An 18,957-nucleotide genomic window follows, 5' to 3' on the forward strand; every position below is an offset into this window, starting at 1 on the left:
AAGGTGGTGTATTGCCAAACATCCAAGCTGTTCTCTTGCCCAAGAAGACCGAAAAGAAGGCTTAAATTATCTACGAGCATCAAAGAAAAAATGTAAATACAGGCCATCGTATAAATCAACAACAATCCGTCCTTTTCAGGACGACAAAAATTTTTTTAAAAGAGAAAAAACTATATCAAACCTTATTTTATCAAGAAAATTTACTTAAAAAATAGTTTTAAATAATAAATAAAATTTTAATTGTAGTTAAATTTAAAAAATATTTTTTGGTCGATTTTTTTTTTCAGTGGATTTGGTAATTTGCTAGCAATTTCGTTATTCGAAATTTCCTTAAACAATCCTGTTTTAGGCGTAAATACAAAAAAATCTGCCATCTATTGTTTATAGGTAAACATTTTCAAATATGTTTACATCTTATCGACTATTGCAGGTCTTTTAATATACATGTCATAATTATCAGTTATCAATTATCATGCATCAACATTTCGCCTATTTGCATACATTAACATAATAAGAATTTAGTTTTATCGACCCTACTCAAGATTATCGGCATTTAATAGGATCAATGTTACCATTAGGGTACTGTAAAAACTATTTATTTTACATTTGAATATCACATGGTAATCATTGTTCATTTTCTGATGCTGAAAAAAATTGGCATATGTAATAACAAAACATCGAAACGAAGTATCTACGATCGTCCCTCTTCGTACATTTGTGACAAAGTTAGCAGCTCCAAGCAAAGGAAACATTTAATGGTAGTATATGCGTGCATTTTGGTATCTGTGTGTATGTATGCTTTTTAGTGTTGTATACCATCGTTTCATCGTATTGTTCTAATGGCGTCGGTTTTAGTTTCGTCATGTATGTATGTATATTATAGAAGCTACATTTTGGCCGACGGCAAATTGAAAAATGGTAATATTTATTTTCAAATAAATTTTATGTATTTTTTTTTAGTAAAAATTTATAACAAGATATATCTCTTTTTAAATATGTTTTGTGGTCCTGAAAAGGACCGATTGTTTTAGTTTTAAAGTTCTTAAAATTTTCTCCAAAATAGCGTCAAGATAATGTTTAACCGCCGAAACCGTACAAAGTGCGGCCTTGTCTCTTCAAAGCGTAGACGACATCCATAGCGGTGACGGTTTTACGCTTAGCGTGTTCAGTGTAGGTGACAGCATCACGAATAACGTTTTCCAAAAACACCTTCAGGACACCACGGGTTTCTTCGTAAATCAATCCAGAGATACGCTTTACACCGCCACGACGAGCCAAACGTCTGATTGCAGGCTTGGTGATACCTTGGATGTTATCACGCAACACTTTACGATGACGTTTAGCGCCACCTTTTCCCAAGCCTTTGCCACCTTTACCACGACCAGTCATTTTTTCACTTTTTAAATTAAATTCACTTCACAAGTTATGCACAAGAACTAATACTTACCATGCTGCGATACCTCATATTTATACAAAATCCGCTCTGAATTTACTACATACACATACGCTTCGATCTATCTTCGGGGTTGTTCGTATACACTTCGTGTGTACAGATACAAATGTTGAAGCATATACGCAGCACACACCCTTATTGGAAACTGTAGCCCGCCAAATTTTTTCTATAAATATCGGGAATCGCTCCGTAAGGCAACTATTACAGTGTTAACAGTGTTTGTGTGCATATCGTGAAGTGAACTAAAAACCTCTAGTGAAAAATGGCTCGTACTAAGCAAACTGCCCGTAAATCTACTGGTGGCAAAGCCCCTCGTAAGCAATTGGCTACCAAAGCTGCTCGTAAGAGCGCACCAGCCACCGGTGGTGTTAAGAAGCCACATCGTTTCCGCCCTGGTACCGTTGCTTTGCGTGAAATCCGTCGCTACCAGAAGAGTACTGAGTTGTTGATCCGCAAATTGCCTTTCCAACGTTTGGTTCGTGAAATTGCCCAAGATTTCAAGACTGACTTGCGTTTCCAGAGCTCTGCTGTCATGGCCTTGCAAGAAGCTAGCGAAGCCTACTTGGTCGGTCTCTTCGAAGATACCAACTTGTGTGCCATCCATGCCAAGCGTGTCACCATCATGCCCAAGGATATCCAATTGGCCAGACGTATTCGTGGAGAACGTGCTTAAATTATTGACATTTTAAAAGCCAACTTTTTTTTACAAAAACAATCGGTCCTTTTCAGGACCACAATATTTTTATAAAAAAGAGAAAAAAATTTATTCAAAACTTACACCTTTTTATTTTTATTAAAATAAATAAATATAGTCTTTTTTTGGGGATGGAAAAATACACTATTTATATTAAAAAAATTTTTTTCTTTTCTATGCGTTTTACTTTTGGTAATATTGGGTTTCAAAACATGGAGCGAAATCAAAAACTTTTTTTTAAAAAAAAATTATTTAATTTACTTTTTTGTTTTTGTGTTTTTGATGACCAATGTGAATATTTAATGTTTTTTTGTTTTGTTGATGGGCTTTTTTGGTCAGGTTGAGGATTTTTTAAATAAAACAAATCGTTTTCATTTTTTCTCTCGACGTTTCGTTGGTTATTTTTTCCAACTTCATCAGGACAGAGTTTATTGAAGTTCCTGTTTAAAGTATTCTTGTATAAAGTATATGTTTTGTATTGCTTAGTTTTTTCATTTAGACTTACGATTAATTTTACATCTTCGTTGAATTACTTATATTACTATAAAAACTGGACACCACGACACAGAAATTTTACTTTTTATGTTAAACTGAAAATTTTTATTTTCTATTAGCAACAGTATATTTGCTGTTATTCTTTTTGCAAAATTTGATTTTTCGTAGTAGCTACATAACAAGAATGAATGAAGATAAAAACAGGCAGGCCAATACATTCGAGAGAATTTTAACCTTAAATAGATAATTTAGATACATTGAATATAAATTTTTTCTGTATTTTTTATTATTTTTAAACAAATGATATTTTTTGCTATTCTAAAAACTGTTTTAAAAAGAATAAAATAGTATTTTAATATTTTAAATTATTAAAGGGAAATAGATTTCGTTCGGTATGCAACTGTTCTACATTTGCTTGCTTAGACAAGGGCATTTTTGAATTTGTGTTTAATTTCCAAAAAAAAATTATATATTTTTTTAAATTTGTGATTGCAACAATACATTGTTTAGAATTTACATTTTTAAATTTTTTATTTAGTTTCAAGTCCACTTTATATAGAAAAAAATATTTTATAATAAATGCAATAGAGCTCACCGCACATTTTGCATAGCCAACGACGTTGGTATAACATAGCATCGTAATATTTTAGACTTTTCGTAACAAACGTACACTTTTTACAAATTATGTAACATTTTAATAGAAATCTATCATTTCTATAATATTTTATGATAAAATTTTCCTAAAACATTTTTACATTAGAGCTTTCAAATTAATTTGCAGAAAAACTTTTATTCATGGAAAATACGCCAATATGGTGAATTCAACTGTCATAGACTACATAATAAAATCGATTATTTCACTATGAAAATCATCCAAATTTTCACTTTTTTTTACACTTCTTTCAAGAAAACATATCAAGATTCCATACTAAATTTTTATAAAAACCAATTTTCAATAAAAATTGGAAAATTTTTATAATTTAGTTACAATTTTATCATAACATTTTTATAAACTTTCAACTCAAACCCTTATAACTCGGTAACGCTTAAAGATAATTAACTCGGATTTTCTTTAATGATTAGCTGGATATCTCTACTAGAAGAATTGTATAAAAAATAAAAAGAAATTGTTACTATCTCATCGTAAAATGAATAATTCTGTGAAAACTTTTGTAAAAATTTTTATTCGCTTCCACACAACGTTTCGCAAAATTTCGTAGTTGACTACTATGTACTTCTCATAATTTCGATGTACCCAGCCATCACTAGTCTAAAGGTTGAAACCATATTTTCAACCAATCAGCGTACACCAGTAGTGAGTGTATATTTACAAAGTGTTAAAGTGTGTTTAAAAAGAAAAATATAAGTGAAATCATGTCTGACGCCGCCGTTGTTGAAGCCACCGCATCTCCAGTCGCCGCTGTTGAGAAAAAGGCACCTAAGAAAGCCGCTGCCAAGGCAAAGAAACCCTCTGCTGCCCCAAGCCATCCACCAACCCAACAAATGGTCGATGCTGCCATCAAAACATTGAAAGAACGTGGTGGTTCCTCATTGCCTGCCATCAAGAAATACTTGGCCAGCACATACAAAGTTGATGCTGTAAAATTGGCCCCATTCATCAAGAAGTACTTGAAGAGCGCTGTTGCTAGTGGAAAATTGATCCAAACTAAAGGTAAGGGTGCCTCCGGTTCATTCAAATTGTCCCCATCTGCCTCGAAGGAACCTAAAGCAAAGAGCGCTGAAAAGAAGAAGAAGGTCCCAGCCGGTGATAAGAAAAAGAAGGCAGCAGCACCCAAAAAGGCAGCCGGTGAAAAGAAAGCCGCTGCAAAGAAGCCTTCCGCTGCTAAAAAGACCGCCGAGAAGAAGAAGACCGAAAAGGCCAAGGCTAAAACTGCCAAAAAGACAGGTACAGTTAAAGCTAAACCCGCAAAAACAGCCGCCAAAGCATCAGCCACTAAACCAAAGGCACCCAAGGCAAAAACCACCGCTGCCAAGCCCAAAAAGGCTGCCGCAGCAAAGAAGCCAGCTGCCAAGAAGACCGCCGCTAAGAAGTAATTTTTCCATGCAAAATTACTTATCATGTCAAAATGATTATTTTCGATATTCGAAAGCAGTATATCTAACAGCCCTTTTCAGGGCTACAAAAAAATTTTTAAAAAGAGACCAAATTTAACTCAAACAATTTTTTAATTACCTAATAAATACTATGTTAATTTTAAGGGAAAAGCTAATCACAGCCCTTTTCGTAGCTGTAAAACATCTGTTGAAATCTTTTAATACCATTGTTACCTAATATGGGAATACATTACCCTTTAAGGAAATTTAAGTAATCACATGTTAAATGGGATTTTTTCCGCAACTGGATTAACTGTTTCACTTAGGGTCATAAACCAAAGCAATTACTAAGAATTATGAAAATCACTTAATGTTAAAGAAAATCTCATTTAGCATACCTAACCAATAAGAGAGTGGCGTACAATATTCCCTTCAAAAATCGCACTTAGCATACCTATTTCATTCTTTACGAGCATACCTACCCATAGATCTCGCGTACAAACGCATAAGTCCACATATACATCTCTACACCATTTCACGCTAACATACTAGTATACATCCCTAAAAAATTTAGTATCAACACACACGCTCACATATACTCGAACATCAATACAACGTTGCATACCGAGTGTTTGAGCATAAGAGCAATATGTGTTGATCATATTACTGTAGATGTAGATGGTGCTAAGCAAGGAGGGCAATATTAGAGTATGGGTAGTATACATATTTTATTTTAAAAAAGTAATAAGGGCAATGTGAGGGTGAGTGGTAGATATATTTTTTCTTTAAATTTGTAAATATAAATTAATTTTAGTTGAATAACGAATTAAGTCTCTTTTTTAATTTATTTTGTGGCCCTGAAAAGGGCCTTTGATGTTGTAGGGAAAATATTGTACGACGAAATAAGTATGCCATTTACTTGGAGCTGGTGTACTTAGTAACGGCTTTGGTACCTTCACTGACAGCGTGCTTAGCCAACTCACCGGGCAATAATAGACGGACGGCAGTTTGGATTTCCCGACTGGTGATGGTGGAACGCTTGTTGTAGTGAGCCAAACGGGAGGCTTCGGCGGCGATACGTTCAAAGATATCGTTGACGAAACTGTTCATGATGCTCATGGCCTTTGAGGAGATACCAGTATCGGGATGGACTTGCTTCAACACTTTGTAAATGTAGATAGCATAACTCTCCTTACGCTTGGTGCGTCTCTTGGTCTTGTCACCCTTAGTGATGTTCTTTTGGGCTTTGCCGGCCTTCTTTGCTGCTTTACCACTGGCTTTTGGAGGCATTTTCACTTGGTTTTTTTTTTAAGTCACACAAACACTTTTAACACTGTTCACGATTTTGTGTGTTTGATGGCTTACTCGGAATATTTAAACCATTTCATGCACAAGATATTCAGGTAGACGAAAACAGTCGCTATGTTTACGAAAACAACCCTCTAAAATTAGCTACACGTTGGATCCGAAAGTATAAATACTGCAGTTCATGCTGCGAACTAATATCATTTGTGTTTCAGTGCTAAGTGAAGTGAATTAAAAAAAAAAATAACTAAAAATGTCTGGTCGTGGTAAAGGTGGCAAAGTTAAGGGAAAGGCAAAGTCCCGTTCCAACCGTGCTGGTCTTCAATTCCCCGTCGGTCGTATCCATCGTTTGTTGCGCAAAGGCAACTATGCTGAACGTGTTGGTGCCGGAGCTCCAGTTTACTTGGCTGCTGTCATGGAGTATTTGGCCGCTGAAGTTCTTGAATTGGCTGGCAACGCTGCTCGTGACAACAAGAAGACAAGAATTATCCCCCGTCACTTGCAATTGGCTATCCGTAATGACGAAGAATTGAACAAATTGCTGTCCGGTGTCACCATTGCTCAAGGTGGTGTATTGCCAAACATCCAAGCTGTTCTCTTGCCCAAGAAGACCGAAAAGAAGGCTTAAATTATCTACGAGCATCAAAGAAAAAATGTAAATACAGGCCATCGTATAAATCAACAACAATCCGTCCTTTTCAGGACGACAAAAATTTTTTTAAAAGAGAAAAAACTATATCAAACCTTATTTTATCAAGAAAATTTACTTAAAAAATAGTTTTAAATAATAAATAAAATTTTAATTGTAGTTAAATTTAAAAAATATTTTTTGGTCGATTTTTTTTTTCAGTGGATTTGGTAATTTGCTAGCAATTTCGTTATTCGAAATTTCCTTAAACAATCCTGTTTTAGGCGTAAATACAAAAAAATCTGCCATCTATTGTTTATAGGTAAACATTTTCAAATATGTTTACATCTTATCGACTATTGCAGGTCTTTTAATATACATGTCATAATTATCAGTTATCAATTATCATGCATCAACATTTCGCCTATTTGCATACATTAACATAATAAGAATTTAGTTTTATCGACCCTACTCAAGATTATCGGCATTTAATAGGATCAATGTTACCATTAGGGTACTGTAAAAACTATTTATTTTACATTTGAATATCACATGGTAATCATTGTTCATTTTCTGATGCTGAAAAAAATTGGCATATGTAATAACAAAACATCGAAACGAAGTATCTACGATCGTCCCTCTTCGTACATTTGTGACAAAGTTAGCAGCTCCAAGCAAAGGAAACATTTAATGGTAGTATATGCGTGCATTTTGGTATCTGTGTGTATGTATGCTTTTTAGTGTTGTATACCATCGTTTCATCGTATTGTTCTAATGGCGTCGGTTTTAGTTTCGTCATGTATGTATGTATATTATAGAAGCTACATTTTGGCCGACGGCAAATTGAAAAATGGTAATATTTATTTTCAAATAAATTTTATGTATTTTTTTTTAGTAAAAATTTATAACAAGATATATCTCTTTTTAAATATGTTTTGTGGTCCTGAAAAGGACCGATTGTTTTAGTTTTAAAGTTCTTAAAATTTTCTCCAAAATAGCGTCAAGATAATGTTTAACCGCCGAAACCGTACAAAGTGCGGCCTTGTCTCTTCAAAGCGTAGACGACATCCATAGCGGTGACGGTTTTACGCTTAGCGTGTTCAGTGTAGGTGACAGCATCACGAATAACGTTTTCCAAAAACACCTTCAGGACACCACGGGTTTCTTCGTAAATCAATCCAGAGATACGCTTTACACCGCCACGACGAGCCAAACGTCTGATTGCAGGCTTGGTGATACCTTGGATGTTATCACGCAACACTTTACGATGACGTTTAGCGCCACCTTTTCCCAAGCCTTTGCCACCTTTACCACGACCAGTCATTTTTTCACTTTTTAAATTAAATTCACTTCACAAGTTATGCACAAGAACTAATACTTACCATGTATACTTGTCTTTTACTTGTCTTTTATTTTTCCATATAATTCATTATTACAATGTATGTAAATCACACTTAAATCTATTGTCTATATATATTTATATATATCCCTTATCCTCTAAGCACTTATGTCTATCTAGAGATGTATTATTCTATTTACTAGTATACTTTGGCAAAGGCCAGTCCGTTCAGTTTCTAATAAATATTTAGCAATAAGCCCTACTCATCATCTTCATATGCCTCGGAAAAATGGAATAAAAAAAACCGAGATCTCCAACTCATCTTTCTCCCTTCTACCTACATACTACTTAAAACTAATATATGTCTACTATTTACAAAAAACGCCAAACAAAACAGAAAAAAAAAAAAAAAAAAAAAAAAAAAAAAAAAAAAAAAAAAAAAAAAACAAAACAAACAATCCATCGCATGTAAACAAACAGAAAATATAAACTATTTACAAAATCATGAATGAAACAAAATAATAAAAATAATAAATAATAAAAATAATAAAGAAAATATGCTTTCCCCGCTATCTCACTGTGCAGTGTTGTACACCATGTTATCAAGGCCATATTCGCCGTATCTTCGGTGATAAAAGAGTAATCTATCCTCCCGGTCAAATGCCAGACCCTTTTCAATCAATCCCAGCATACACATAGGCGTGAGATGACCTCTATTATCAAGGATATTCTGCAGCTCTCCCGCTGCCAACTCGCAATTTCTGACCAAGTCATTCACATGGCCCTGGCATTTCGACAGGTGGCTAACTGCAGAACCGAACATGAATACGTCAATGCGCGGCAATCCTCCCTCCCGGTAGATCTCCCTACATGAAGGTCTCTTATAGGAGCCGGTGATGTCCAGCCTTCCTTTAATCTCGAGGCAGTAAGCCAGCATCTTCCTCTCGAGGACTCTGATTCGCTCCATCTGATGGGAACTGATGGTATACCATGCCGGGAATCCGTACGTCATCGTGGGTCTTATCACCTGTCTATATAAGGCAGTCTTCACCTTTCTGCTCAGCCCTCCTCTCTTCGACAACAGACCTCTGAAGTTGGCCAAGGCAGCCCATCCCTTTCTAAGTACGTAGTCCACATGTTTTATGAAGGACATGTCCTCCTGAAACATGATACCCAAGTACTTAATCGTGCTGGTACTGCCTATGGTCTCTCCATTGATTGTTATCCTTGGAACATATGAACGGGCATTCCTATATACACTGCCCCTTTTCCCTTTGAAAATGATCGCCTGGCATTTTGGAACATTCAGTCGCAGCCTCCATTGCGTGAAATATTCTCCCAGTCTCTCCAGGTATCTCGTAAGATTCTTCTCGGCTGTCTTCGCCCTGGCATTTGTTGCAGCCACGATTATATCATCGGCATATATTATTACTGTCTCATCGCTCTCCGGCCTTGGCAAGTCTGCCAGATATAAGTTATATAAGACAGGGCCGAGCACCGAACCCTGTGGCACTCCTGCCTTAACGTCTCTGTCAGCAGATCTGGTTTCTCCAATTTCAACAGTGAAGCTTCTACTCCTCAGGTAGTCGCGTGTCAGCCTGGATAGACATGGATTAAATCCATGGGTACCTTCCATCTTCTGCAGTATTCCTTCTTGCCACACAGTGTCGAAGGCCTTCTCAAAATCCAGGCTGACAGCTACTGTGGCCCTCTTCCTGTTGAGTCCTCTGCTTATCTTGTCCACCAGAGACATGAGTGCATGACCGGTGGATAAACCTCTCCTAAATCCAAACTGCGCATGAGACAGTATTTCTTTATCCTCTATATGCTCGTTTATTCTCTCCAGAACGAATATCTCAAACATCTTACCCAGATTGGAAAGTAAGGATATTGGTCGATATCCTTCGGGACGAGTGGGATCTTTCCCCGGTTTCAATATCGGTATCACCCTGGACCTCTTCCATTTCTCTGGGAAATAACCCAGATTTAGACAGTGATTAAATAGCGTTGCAAGGTGTCTCCATGACCTTTCGCCAGCCCTTCTCAGGACATAGTTGGGAATCTCATCTTCTCCCGAGCTCTTCTTATTATTCAGGCGTCTAAGTACCGCTCCTATGTCCCCTGGTTTCACCAGTCTCATCGGCAAAGGGCTGGCCCCAGGTAGCATATTTCCGTTCGCAAGGTGGGAATCTCCAAATGTCGTCATTGGGCGGTAAATCTCCTCTCTTGTAACGCCATCATCGTCTCGTAATCCTGAATTTCCTTGTATCCTTGAAAATGTTTCCGCAAGTGTCTCGGCTTTCTCCATGTCAGCTAAAATCGTCCTTCCAGTATCGTCAACCAGTTGCCCGATCTCCTTCCTCCTTCGGGAGCCAGTGAAAGCATGTATTTTCCGATACATATTGTTGTCTGGTTTTATCCCGTTCAGTTGTCTTACAAAGAGGTCATCCTCGAATAATTTTATTCTCTCTCTTATTATAGTGTCTAAATTTCTGACCACTGCCCTTATGGTCATTGCCTCCTGTACATCTACCAGTCTATGCATCCTTCTCCTCAAGGTCTTCTTCTGCGAAATAAGATTCAAGATGTCACCGGGTAACTCTCGCATTAAACCATTCCTGGGCTTAAACTTCCGGATACTTTCCTCCATTGCAGATTTGAAGGCCACTGTTACACCCTCCACAGCGGCATCTATCTCCTCCGTGTTTACGTTGCGATCATCCGGCAACGCACATGTCGCCAGTTCAGCAGCAAGCCTGGCATTGAATGCCTGCGTTCTAATTGTGGTATAGTCATACATCTCTGTAGGTGTCCTCGTGGCCAGCGTCTCCATCTCAGCATCGAGCTGAACAGCCATATGATCTGACTCGAAATCCAGCGTCCGAAGGCCTCCTTCGCTCCTTTCGATCTCTGTCCTCACTATCCCGACTGTCGTCAAGAAGAAATCTATATATGAGCGGGATTGCGCGGCAATTCTTGTCGGTCCCGCCGTTCTTCTCAGTACTAGTATGGTTTCGCGCTCCAACCACCTCGCCAATGTCCTGCCACTGCCATTATCTGTATGATCTCCCCATTGCACATGTCTGGCATTCAGGTCTGCCCCTATGATCGCCTCGTCTGCACCTATAAGACCCTTCAAGGCCTCCAATTCTGCCATCCTCAGTGTATCCAGTGGTCTCAGGTATAGAGACGCTATAATAAATCCTCTTCCATTGACTGTACTCACCCTGACTACAGTATTTTCTATCCTGCCTAGGTCCGCCGATATCCTCTCACCTCTTATTCCCTCCCTCATAAAAATTGCGGTGCCACCACCGCCTCCGCCTGTCCTATTTCCTATAAAGGATCTATATCCTTTAAAACATATCCTATTCCTACTAGTCAATTTATGTTCCGCCACCAGCAACACATCGGGCTTATGACGATCTAAAAACATCTGCATATAGTGTCTCTTACATCTGGACACCAGCGAGTTCGCATTAATAAAGATGCACTTATAGGTCATTATCTGTCCATCACTAGAGTCGCCATAAGCCCTACCATGGCGCGTGTCCTCTCTTCATCGGTCTTCAATCTCCTGTAGTCAGCAAGATAACCGCCAACCTTGTTAAATATAGTGAGGAAGTCCCCGCCTAGAAGTCTCTCACATTCTCCATCGAAGAACCTCATGGTGTGTGTCACGGTTCCTGTAATATCCGTAGCAGTCGCTGGGGATGCACCACCGTCCGTCGACCTGTTCCTTACTGCGCCCGCATAGGAAACAGTACTATTATTCTTCGGCATAGCCTTTGTCGCACCCACTGATGAGGCGGTATTTCGCGATAATGGGATCTCAACAGTCGTAGGTGCCACACCAGCATGTGGCGCCATATTAACAACGACCTTTCGATTTCCGGTTCTTCCTTCCAATATCCTCCGCCGGACCGGGCACTGCTTCGAACTTGCCACGTGGCCCTCGTTCCCACAGTTCACACACCTTACTGGGTGCTCCACTGTCTTCACAACTTGGCCTGTCTTAGGATCTGTCTTCAGCACCTCTTTCTCCTGTTCCTTATTGGGAACTGCACATTTTCCTGGGCCATGGTCGCCTCCGCATTTAACGCAGCGGTATGGCATACTGCAATTGGTAGATGCATGCCCGAATCTCTGGCAATTTCTGCATTGTGTTATGCCCTTCTTCCTGTACCTACCTATCGAGACCCTACAGTTAAGGAGGTATCGTAGTTTCCTAAATGCGCCGATGTCAGACTCCCTATCCAGCTGCACTATCCACCTGTCATTAAATGCCTTAATAATGTTGACTACCTTCAGATTCAGTTTTCTCTCCTCAATGAACTCCTTGAGGTCATCCACGTCATACGTGTCTGAGAGCCCTCTCACTACAAGCGAATATGGCCTTAAAATCTTAGGCGTAAACGTAAAAAATGAGATCTTCTCCCTCTCAAGGTATTGTTTGACCATGGTATGGTCTTGAACCGTCCCTACCATCAAACCTATCATGTTCCTATTTACAATATTAAGTGTGAATATACTGTGACCTAACAGCCCTGTAATCTCCTTCGTGAAGTTCTTAATATTAACATTGTATATTTTTATCATAGGTGGACTGGCCTTACCTTTATCCTCGTTACTCTTCGTATTCATATTATGATCCTTCGTGGACTTCTTTGCTGTCTGTTTCGGAATTGCTCCAGTACTTCTTCTAGACGGCACCTTGATGAAACCAGCTTCACCATCCATTTGCTGTTCGGCATTCACAGCTTCTTCATTGTCCCGCTGCACGGCAGTAGCAGCTTCTTCCTCCATCGGAGTTACTTGGCTATTCTCCGGTATATCAGTGCTACGGCTTCCCACTGACACATCACCATTAATTAAATTAGAATCAACAATCCAGTCATCCTTCTTAGTAGTATTGGGCTGATATGAATCTGCTGTTGCCCACTCTCTCGGCAGTTGTAGATTAACACGGACTTCCTTGCCCGCTAGGTCTTTCATGAGGCTGTTTAACTTAGCTTCCAGATCATCTACTCGCTTTTCCGCGTGCAATCTTTTTGCATCTGCTTCCACAAACTTCTCCGTGGTCATCTTGAGATTCGTATTAAGAACCTCGATTTGCTTATTTTGTTCTCTTATTTTTGCTTCATATCTTATGTTATTATAATGATAATCCTTTTCAGTGGATTTTCTCTTCTCAGATTTGCGTGCTATTTCGTTGCCAGCAATAATATTTGAGGCATTAGCCACTACTTCGCTTAACTTCTCCATCTTCGTGTTTTGACCGCCTCCTATGCGATTTTCAAAATCGAAAGGGACGTCATCTGATAGTTTTTGTAAAAATTCCAGCACTGATGCCTACTCTTGCTTCTCAAGTTTTAAAGGCACCAAAATGCAAATTATTGTCCTTTGCGCAGCACTGGTGCCTACTATTTCTTCTCACTTAAGGCACTTAAGAAATTTCAATTTCGTTTCAGTTTGAGATTAAAATTTGTTCGAACTATCTTCGAGATTAAAATTTGTTGTCACTTCCACTTTCAGTTATCCGCTCTTGATGTTTACGCTTCGAACACCAAACACTGAATAATAATACTTACCATGCTGCGATACCTCATATTTATACAAAATCCGCTCTGAATTTACTACATACACATACGCTTCGATCTATCTTCGGGGTTGTTCGTATACACTTCGTGTGTACAGATACAAATGTTGAAGCATATACGCAGCACACACCCTTATTGGAAACTGTAGCCCGCCAAATTTTTTCTATAAATATCGGGAATCGCTCCGTAAGGCAACTATTACAGTGTTAACAGTGTTTGTGTGCATATCGTGAAGTGAACTAAAAACCTCTAGTGAAAAATGGCTCGTACTAAGCAAACTGCCCGTAAATCTACTGGTGGCAAAGCCCCTCGTAAGCAATTGGCTACCAAAGCTGCTCGTAAGAGCGCACCAGCCACCGGTGGTGTTAAGAAGCCACATCGTTTCCGCCCTGGTACCGTTGCTTTGCGTGAAATCCGTCGCTACCAGAAGAGTACTGAGTTGTTGATCCGCAAATTGCCTTTCCAACGTTTGGTTCGTGAAATTGCCCAAGATTTCAAGACTGACTTGCGTTTCCAGAGCTCTGCTGTCATGGCCTTGCAAGAAGCTAGCGAAGCCTACTTGGTCGGTCTCTTCGAAGATACCAACTTGTGTGCCATCCATGCCAAGCGTGTCACCATCATGCCCAAGGATATCCAATTGGCCAGACGTATTCGTGGAGAACGTGCTTAAATTATTGACATTTTAAAAGCCAACTTTTTTTTACAAAAACAATCGGTCCTTTTCAGGACCACAATATTTTTATAAAAAAGAGAAAAAAATTTATTCAAAACTTACACCTTTTTATTTTTATTAAAATAAATAAATATAGTCTTTTTTTGGGGATGGAAAAATACACTATTTATATTAAAAAAATTTTTTTCTTTTCTATGCGTTTTACTTTTGGTAATATTGGGTTTCAAAACATGGAGCGAAATCAAAAACTTTTTTTTAAAAAAAAATTATTTAATTTACTTTTTATGTTAAACTGAAAATTTTTATTTTCTATTAGCAACAGTATATTTGCTGTTATTCTTTTTGCAAAATTTGATTTTTCGTAGTAGCTACATAACAAGAATGAATGAAGATAAAAACAGGCAGGCCAATACATTCGAGAGAATTTTAACCTTAAATAGATAATTTAGATACATTGAATATAAATTTTTTCTGTATTTTTTATTATTTTTAAACAAATGATATTTTTTGCTATTCTAAAAACTGTTTTAAAAAGAATAAAATAGTATTTTAATATTTTAAATTATTAAAGGGAAATAGATTTCGTTCGGTATGCAACTGTTCTACATTTGCTTGCTTAGACAAGGGCATTTTTGAATTTGTGTTTAATTTCCAAAAAAAAATTATATATTTTTTTAAATTTGTGATTGCAACAATACATTGTTTAGAATTTACATTTTTAAATTTTTTATTTAGTTTCAAGTCCACTTTATATAGAAAAAAATATTTTATAATAAATGCAATAGAGCTCACCGCACATTTTGCATAGCCAACGACGTTGGTATAACATAGCATCGTAATATTTTAGACTTTTCGTAACAAACGTACACTTTTTACAAATTATGTAACATTTTAATAGAAATCTATCATTTCTATAATATTTTATGATAAAATTTTCCTAAAACATTTTTACATTAGAGCTTTCAAATTAATTTGCAGAAAAACTTTTATTCATGGAAAATACGCCAATATGGTGAATTCAACTGTCATAGACTACATAATAAAATCGATTATTTCACTATGAAAATCATCCAAATTTTCACTTTTTTTTACACTTCTTTCAAGAAAACATATCAAGATTCCATACTAAATTTTTATAAAAACCAATTTTCAATAAAAATTGGAAAATTTTTATAATTTAGTTACAATTTTATCATAACATTTTTATAAACTTTCAACTCAAACCCTTATAACTCGGTAACGCTTAAAGATAATTAACTCGGATTTTCTTTAATGATTAGCTGGATATCTCTACTAGAAGAATTGTATAAAAAATAAAAAGAAATTGTTACTATCTCATCGTAAAATGAATAATTCTGTGAAAACTTTTGTAAAAATTTTTATTCGCTTCCACACAACGTTTCGCAAAATTTCGTAGTTGACTACTATGTACTTCTCATAATTTCGATGTACCCAGCCATCACTAGTCTAAAGGTTGAAACCATATTTTCAACCAATCAGCGTACACCAGTAGTGAGTGTATATTTACAAAGTGTTAAAGTGTGTTTAAAAAGAAAAATATAAGTGAAATCATGTCTGACGCCGCCGTTGTTGAAGCCACCGCATCTCCAGTCGCCGCTGTTGAGAAAAAGGCACCTAAGAAAGCCGCTGCCAAGGCAAAGAAACCCTCTGCTGCCCCAAGCCATCCACCAACCCAACAAATGGTCGATGCTGCCATCAAAACATTGAAAGAACGTGGTGGTTCCTCATTGCCTGCCATCAAGAAATACTTGGCCAGCACATACAAAGTTGATGCTGTAAAATTGGCCCCATTCATCAAGAAGTACTTGAAGAGCGCTGTTGCTAGTGGAAAATTGATCCAAACTAAAGGTAAGGGTGCCTCCGGTTCATTCAAATTGTCCCCATCTGCCTCGAAGGAACCTAAAGCAAAGAGCGCTGAAAAGAAGAAGAAGGTCCCAGCCGGTGATAAGAAAAAGAAGGCAGCAGCACCCAAAAAGGCAGCCGGTGAAAAGAAAGCCGCTGCAAAGAAGCCTTCCGCTGCTAAAAAGACCGCCGAGAAGAAGAAGACCGAAAAGGCCAAGGCTAAAACTGCCAAAAAGACAGGTACAGTTAAAGCTAAACCCGCAAAAACAGCCGCCAAAGCATCAGCCACTAAACCAAAGGCACCCAAGGCAAAAACCACCGCTGCCAAGCCCAAAAAGGCTGCCGCAGCAAAGAAGCCAGCTGCCAAGAAGACCGCCGCTAAGAAGTAATTTTTCCATGCAAAATTACTTATCATGTCAAAATGATTATTTTCGATATTCGAAAGCAGTATATCTAACAGCCCTTTTCAGGGCTACAAAAAAATTTTTAAAAAGAGACCAAATTTAACTCAAACAATTTTTTAATTACCTAATAAATACTATGTTAATTTTAAGGGAAAAGCTAATCACAGCCCTTTTCGTAGCTGTAAAACATCTGTTGAAATCTTTTAATACCATTGTTACCTAATATGGGAATACATTACCCTTTAAGGAAATTTAAGTAATCACATGTTAAATGGGATTTTTTCCGCAACTGGATTAACTGTTTCACTTAGGGTCATAAACCAAAGCAATTACTAAGAATTATGAAAATCACTTAATGTTAAAGAAAATCTCATTTAGCATACCTAACCAATAAGAGAGTGGCGTACAATATTCCCTTCAAAAATCGCACTTAGCATACCTATTTCATTCTTTACGAGCATACCTACCCATAGATCTCGCGTACAAACGCATAAGTCCACATATACATCTCTACACCATTTCACGCTAACATACTAGTATACATCCCTAAAAAATTTAGTATCAACACACACGCTCACATATACTCGAACATCAATACAACGTTGCATACCGAGTGTTTGAGCATAAGAGCAATATGTGTTGATCATATTACTGTAGATGTAGATGGTGCTAAGCAAGGAGGGCAATATTAGAGTATGGGTAGTATACATATTTTATTTTAAAAAAGTAATAAGGGCAATGTGAGGGTGAGTGGTAGATATATTTTTTCTTTAAATTTGTAAATATAAATTAATTTTAGTTGAATAACGAATTAAGTCTCTTTTTTAATTTATTTTGTGGCCCTGAAAAGGGCCTTTGATGTTGTAGGGAAAATATTGTACGACGAAATAAGTATGCCATTTACTTGGAGCTGGTGTACTTAGTAACGGCTTTGGTACCTTCACTGACAGCGTGCTTAGCCAACTCACCGGGCAATAATAGACGGACGGCAGTTTGGATTTCCCGACTGGTGATGGTGGAACGCTTGTTGTAGTGAGCCAAACGGGAGGCTTCGGCGGCGATACGTTCAAAGATATCGTTGACGAAACTGTTCATGATGCTCATGGCCTTTGAGGAGATACCAGTATCGGGATGGACTTGCTTCAACACTTTGTAAATGTAGATAGCATAACTCTCCTTACGCTTGGTGCGTCTCTTGGTCTTGTCACCCTTAGTGATGTTCTTTTGGGCTTTGCCGGCCTTCTTTGCTGCTTTACCACTGGCTTTTGGAGGCATTTTCACTTGGTTTTTTTTTTAAGTCACACAAACACTTTTAACACTGTTCACGATTTTGTGTGTTTGATGGCTTACTCGGAATATTTAAACCATTTCATGCACAAGATATTCAGGTAGACGAAAACAGTCGCTATGTTTACGAAAACAACCCTCTAAAATTAGCTACACGTTGGATCCGAAAGTATAAATACTGCAGTTCATGCTGCGAACTAATATCATTTGTGTTTCAGTGCTAAGTGAAGTGAATTAAAAAAAAAAATAACTAAAAATGTCTGGTCGTGGTAAAGGTGGCAAAGTTAAGGGAAAGGCAAAGTCCCGTTCCAACCGTGCTGGTCTTCAATTCCCCGTCGGTCGTATCCATCGTTTGTTGCGCAAAGGCAACTATGCTGAACGTGTTGGTGCCGGAGCTCCAGTTTACTTGGCTGCTGTCATGGAGTATTTGGCCGCTGAAGTTCTTGAATTGGCTGGCAACGCTGCTCGTGACAACAAGAAGACAAGAATTATCCCCCGTCACTTGCAATTGGCTATCCGTAATGACGAAGAATTGAACAAATTGCTGTCCGGTGTCACCATTGCTCAAGGTGGTGTATTGCCAAACATCCAAGCTGTTCTCTTGCCCAAGAAGACCGAAAAGAAGGCTTAAATTATCTACGAGCATCAAAGAAAAAATGTAAATACAGGCCATCGTATAAATCAACAACAATCCGTCCTTTTCAGGACGACAAAAATTTTTTTAAAAGAGAAAAAACTATATCAAACCTTATTTTATCAAGAAAATTTACTTAAAAAATAGTTTTAAATAATAAATAAAATTTTAATTGTAGTTAAATTTAAAAAATATTTTTTGGTCGATTTTTTTTTTCAGTGGATTTGGTAATTTGCTAGCAATTTCGTTATTCGAAATTTCCTTAAACAATCCTGTTTTAGGCGTAAATACAAAAAAATCTGCCATCTATTGTTTATAGGTAAACATTTTCAAATATGTTTACATCTTATCGACTATTGCAGGTCTTTTAATATACATGTCATAATTATCAGTTATCAATTATCATGCATCAACATTTCGCCTATTTGCATACATTAACATAATAAGAATTTAGTTTTATCGACCCTACTCAAGATTATCGGCATTTAATAGGATCAATGTTACCATTAGGGTACTGTAAAAACTAT

At 37.5% G+C, this 18,957-nt stretch overlaps 1 protein-coding gene across 1 annotated transcript; it reads right to left on the reverse strand.

Moving 5' to 3' along the window:
• Nucleotides 1-1,077: 1,077 nt before the first annotated feature.
• Nucleotides 1,078-7,954, reverse strand: LOC131996118 (histone H4-like). The gene is made up of 2 exons (XM_059365569.1): nt 7,673-7,954; nt 1,078-1,383 (listed from the first exon to the last, which is right to left on the reverse strand). The coding sequence occupies exons 1-2, from the start codon at nt 7,952-7,954 to the stop codon at nt 1,078-1,080; spliced, it is 588 nt and encodes a 195-aa protein (XP_059221552.1).
• Nucleotides 7,955-18,957: the final 11,003 nt, after the last annotated feature.

The sequence above is a fragment of the Stomoxys calcitrans genome, chromosome 3 (assembly GCF_963082655.1).
Source record: "Stomoxys calcitrans chromosome 3, idStoCalc2.1, whole genome shotgun sequence".
Taxonomy (NCBI): domain Eukaryota; kingdom Metazoa; phylum Arthropoda; class Insecta; order Diptera; family Muscidae; genus Stomoxys; species Stomoxys calcitrans.

Coding starts and splice junctions, on each gene's coding strand:
- LOC131996118 (XM_059365569.1), bottom strand. CDS start 7,954: ATGACTGGTCGTGGTAAAGGTGGCAAAGGCTTGGGAAAAGGTGGCGCT. Junction 1,384..7,672: donor TCTACGCTTTGAAGAGACAA/GGCCGCACTTTG, acceptor GAAAAAATGACT/GGTCGTGGTAAAGGTGGCAA.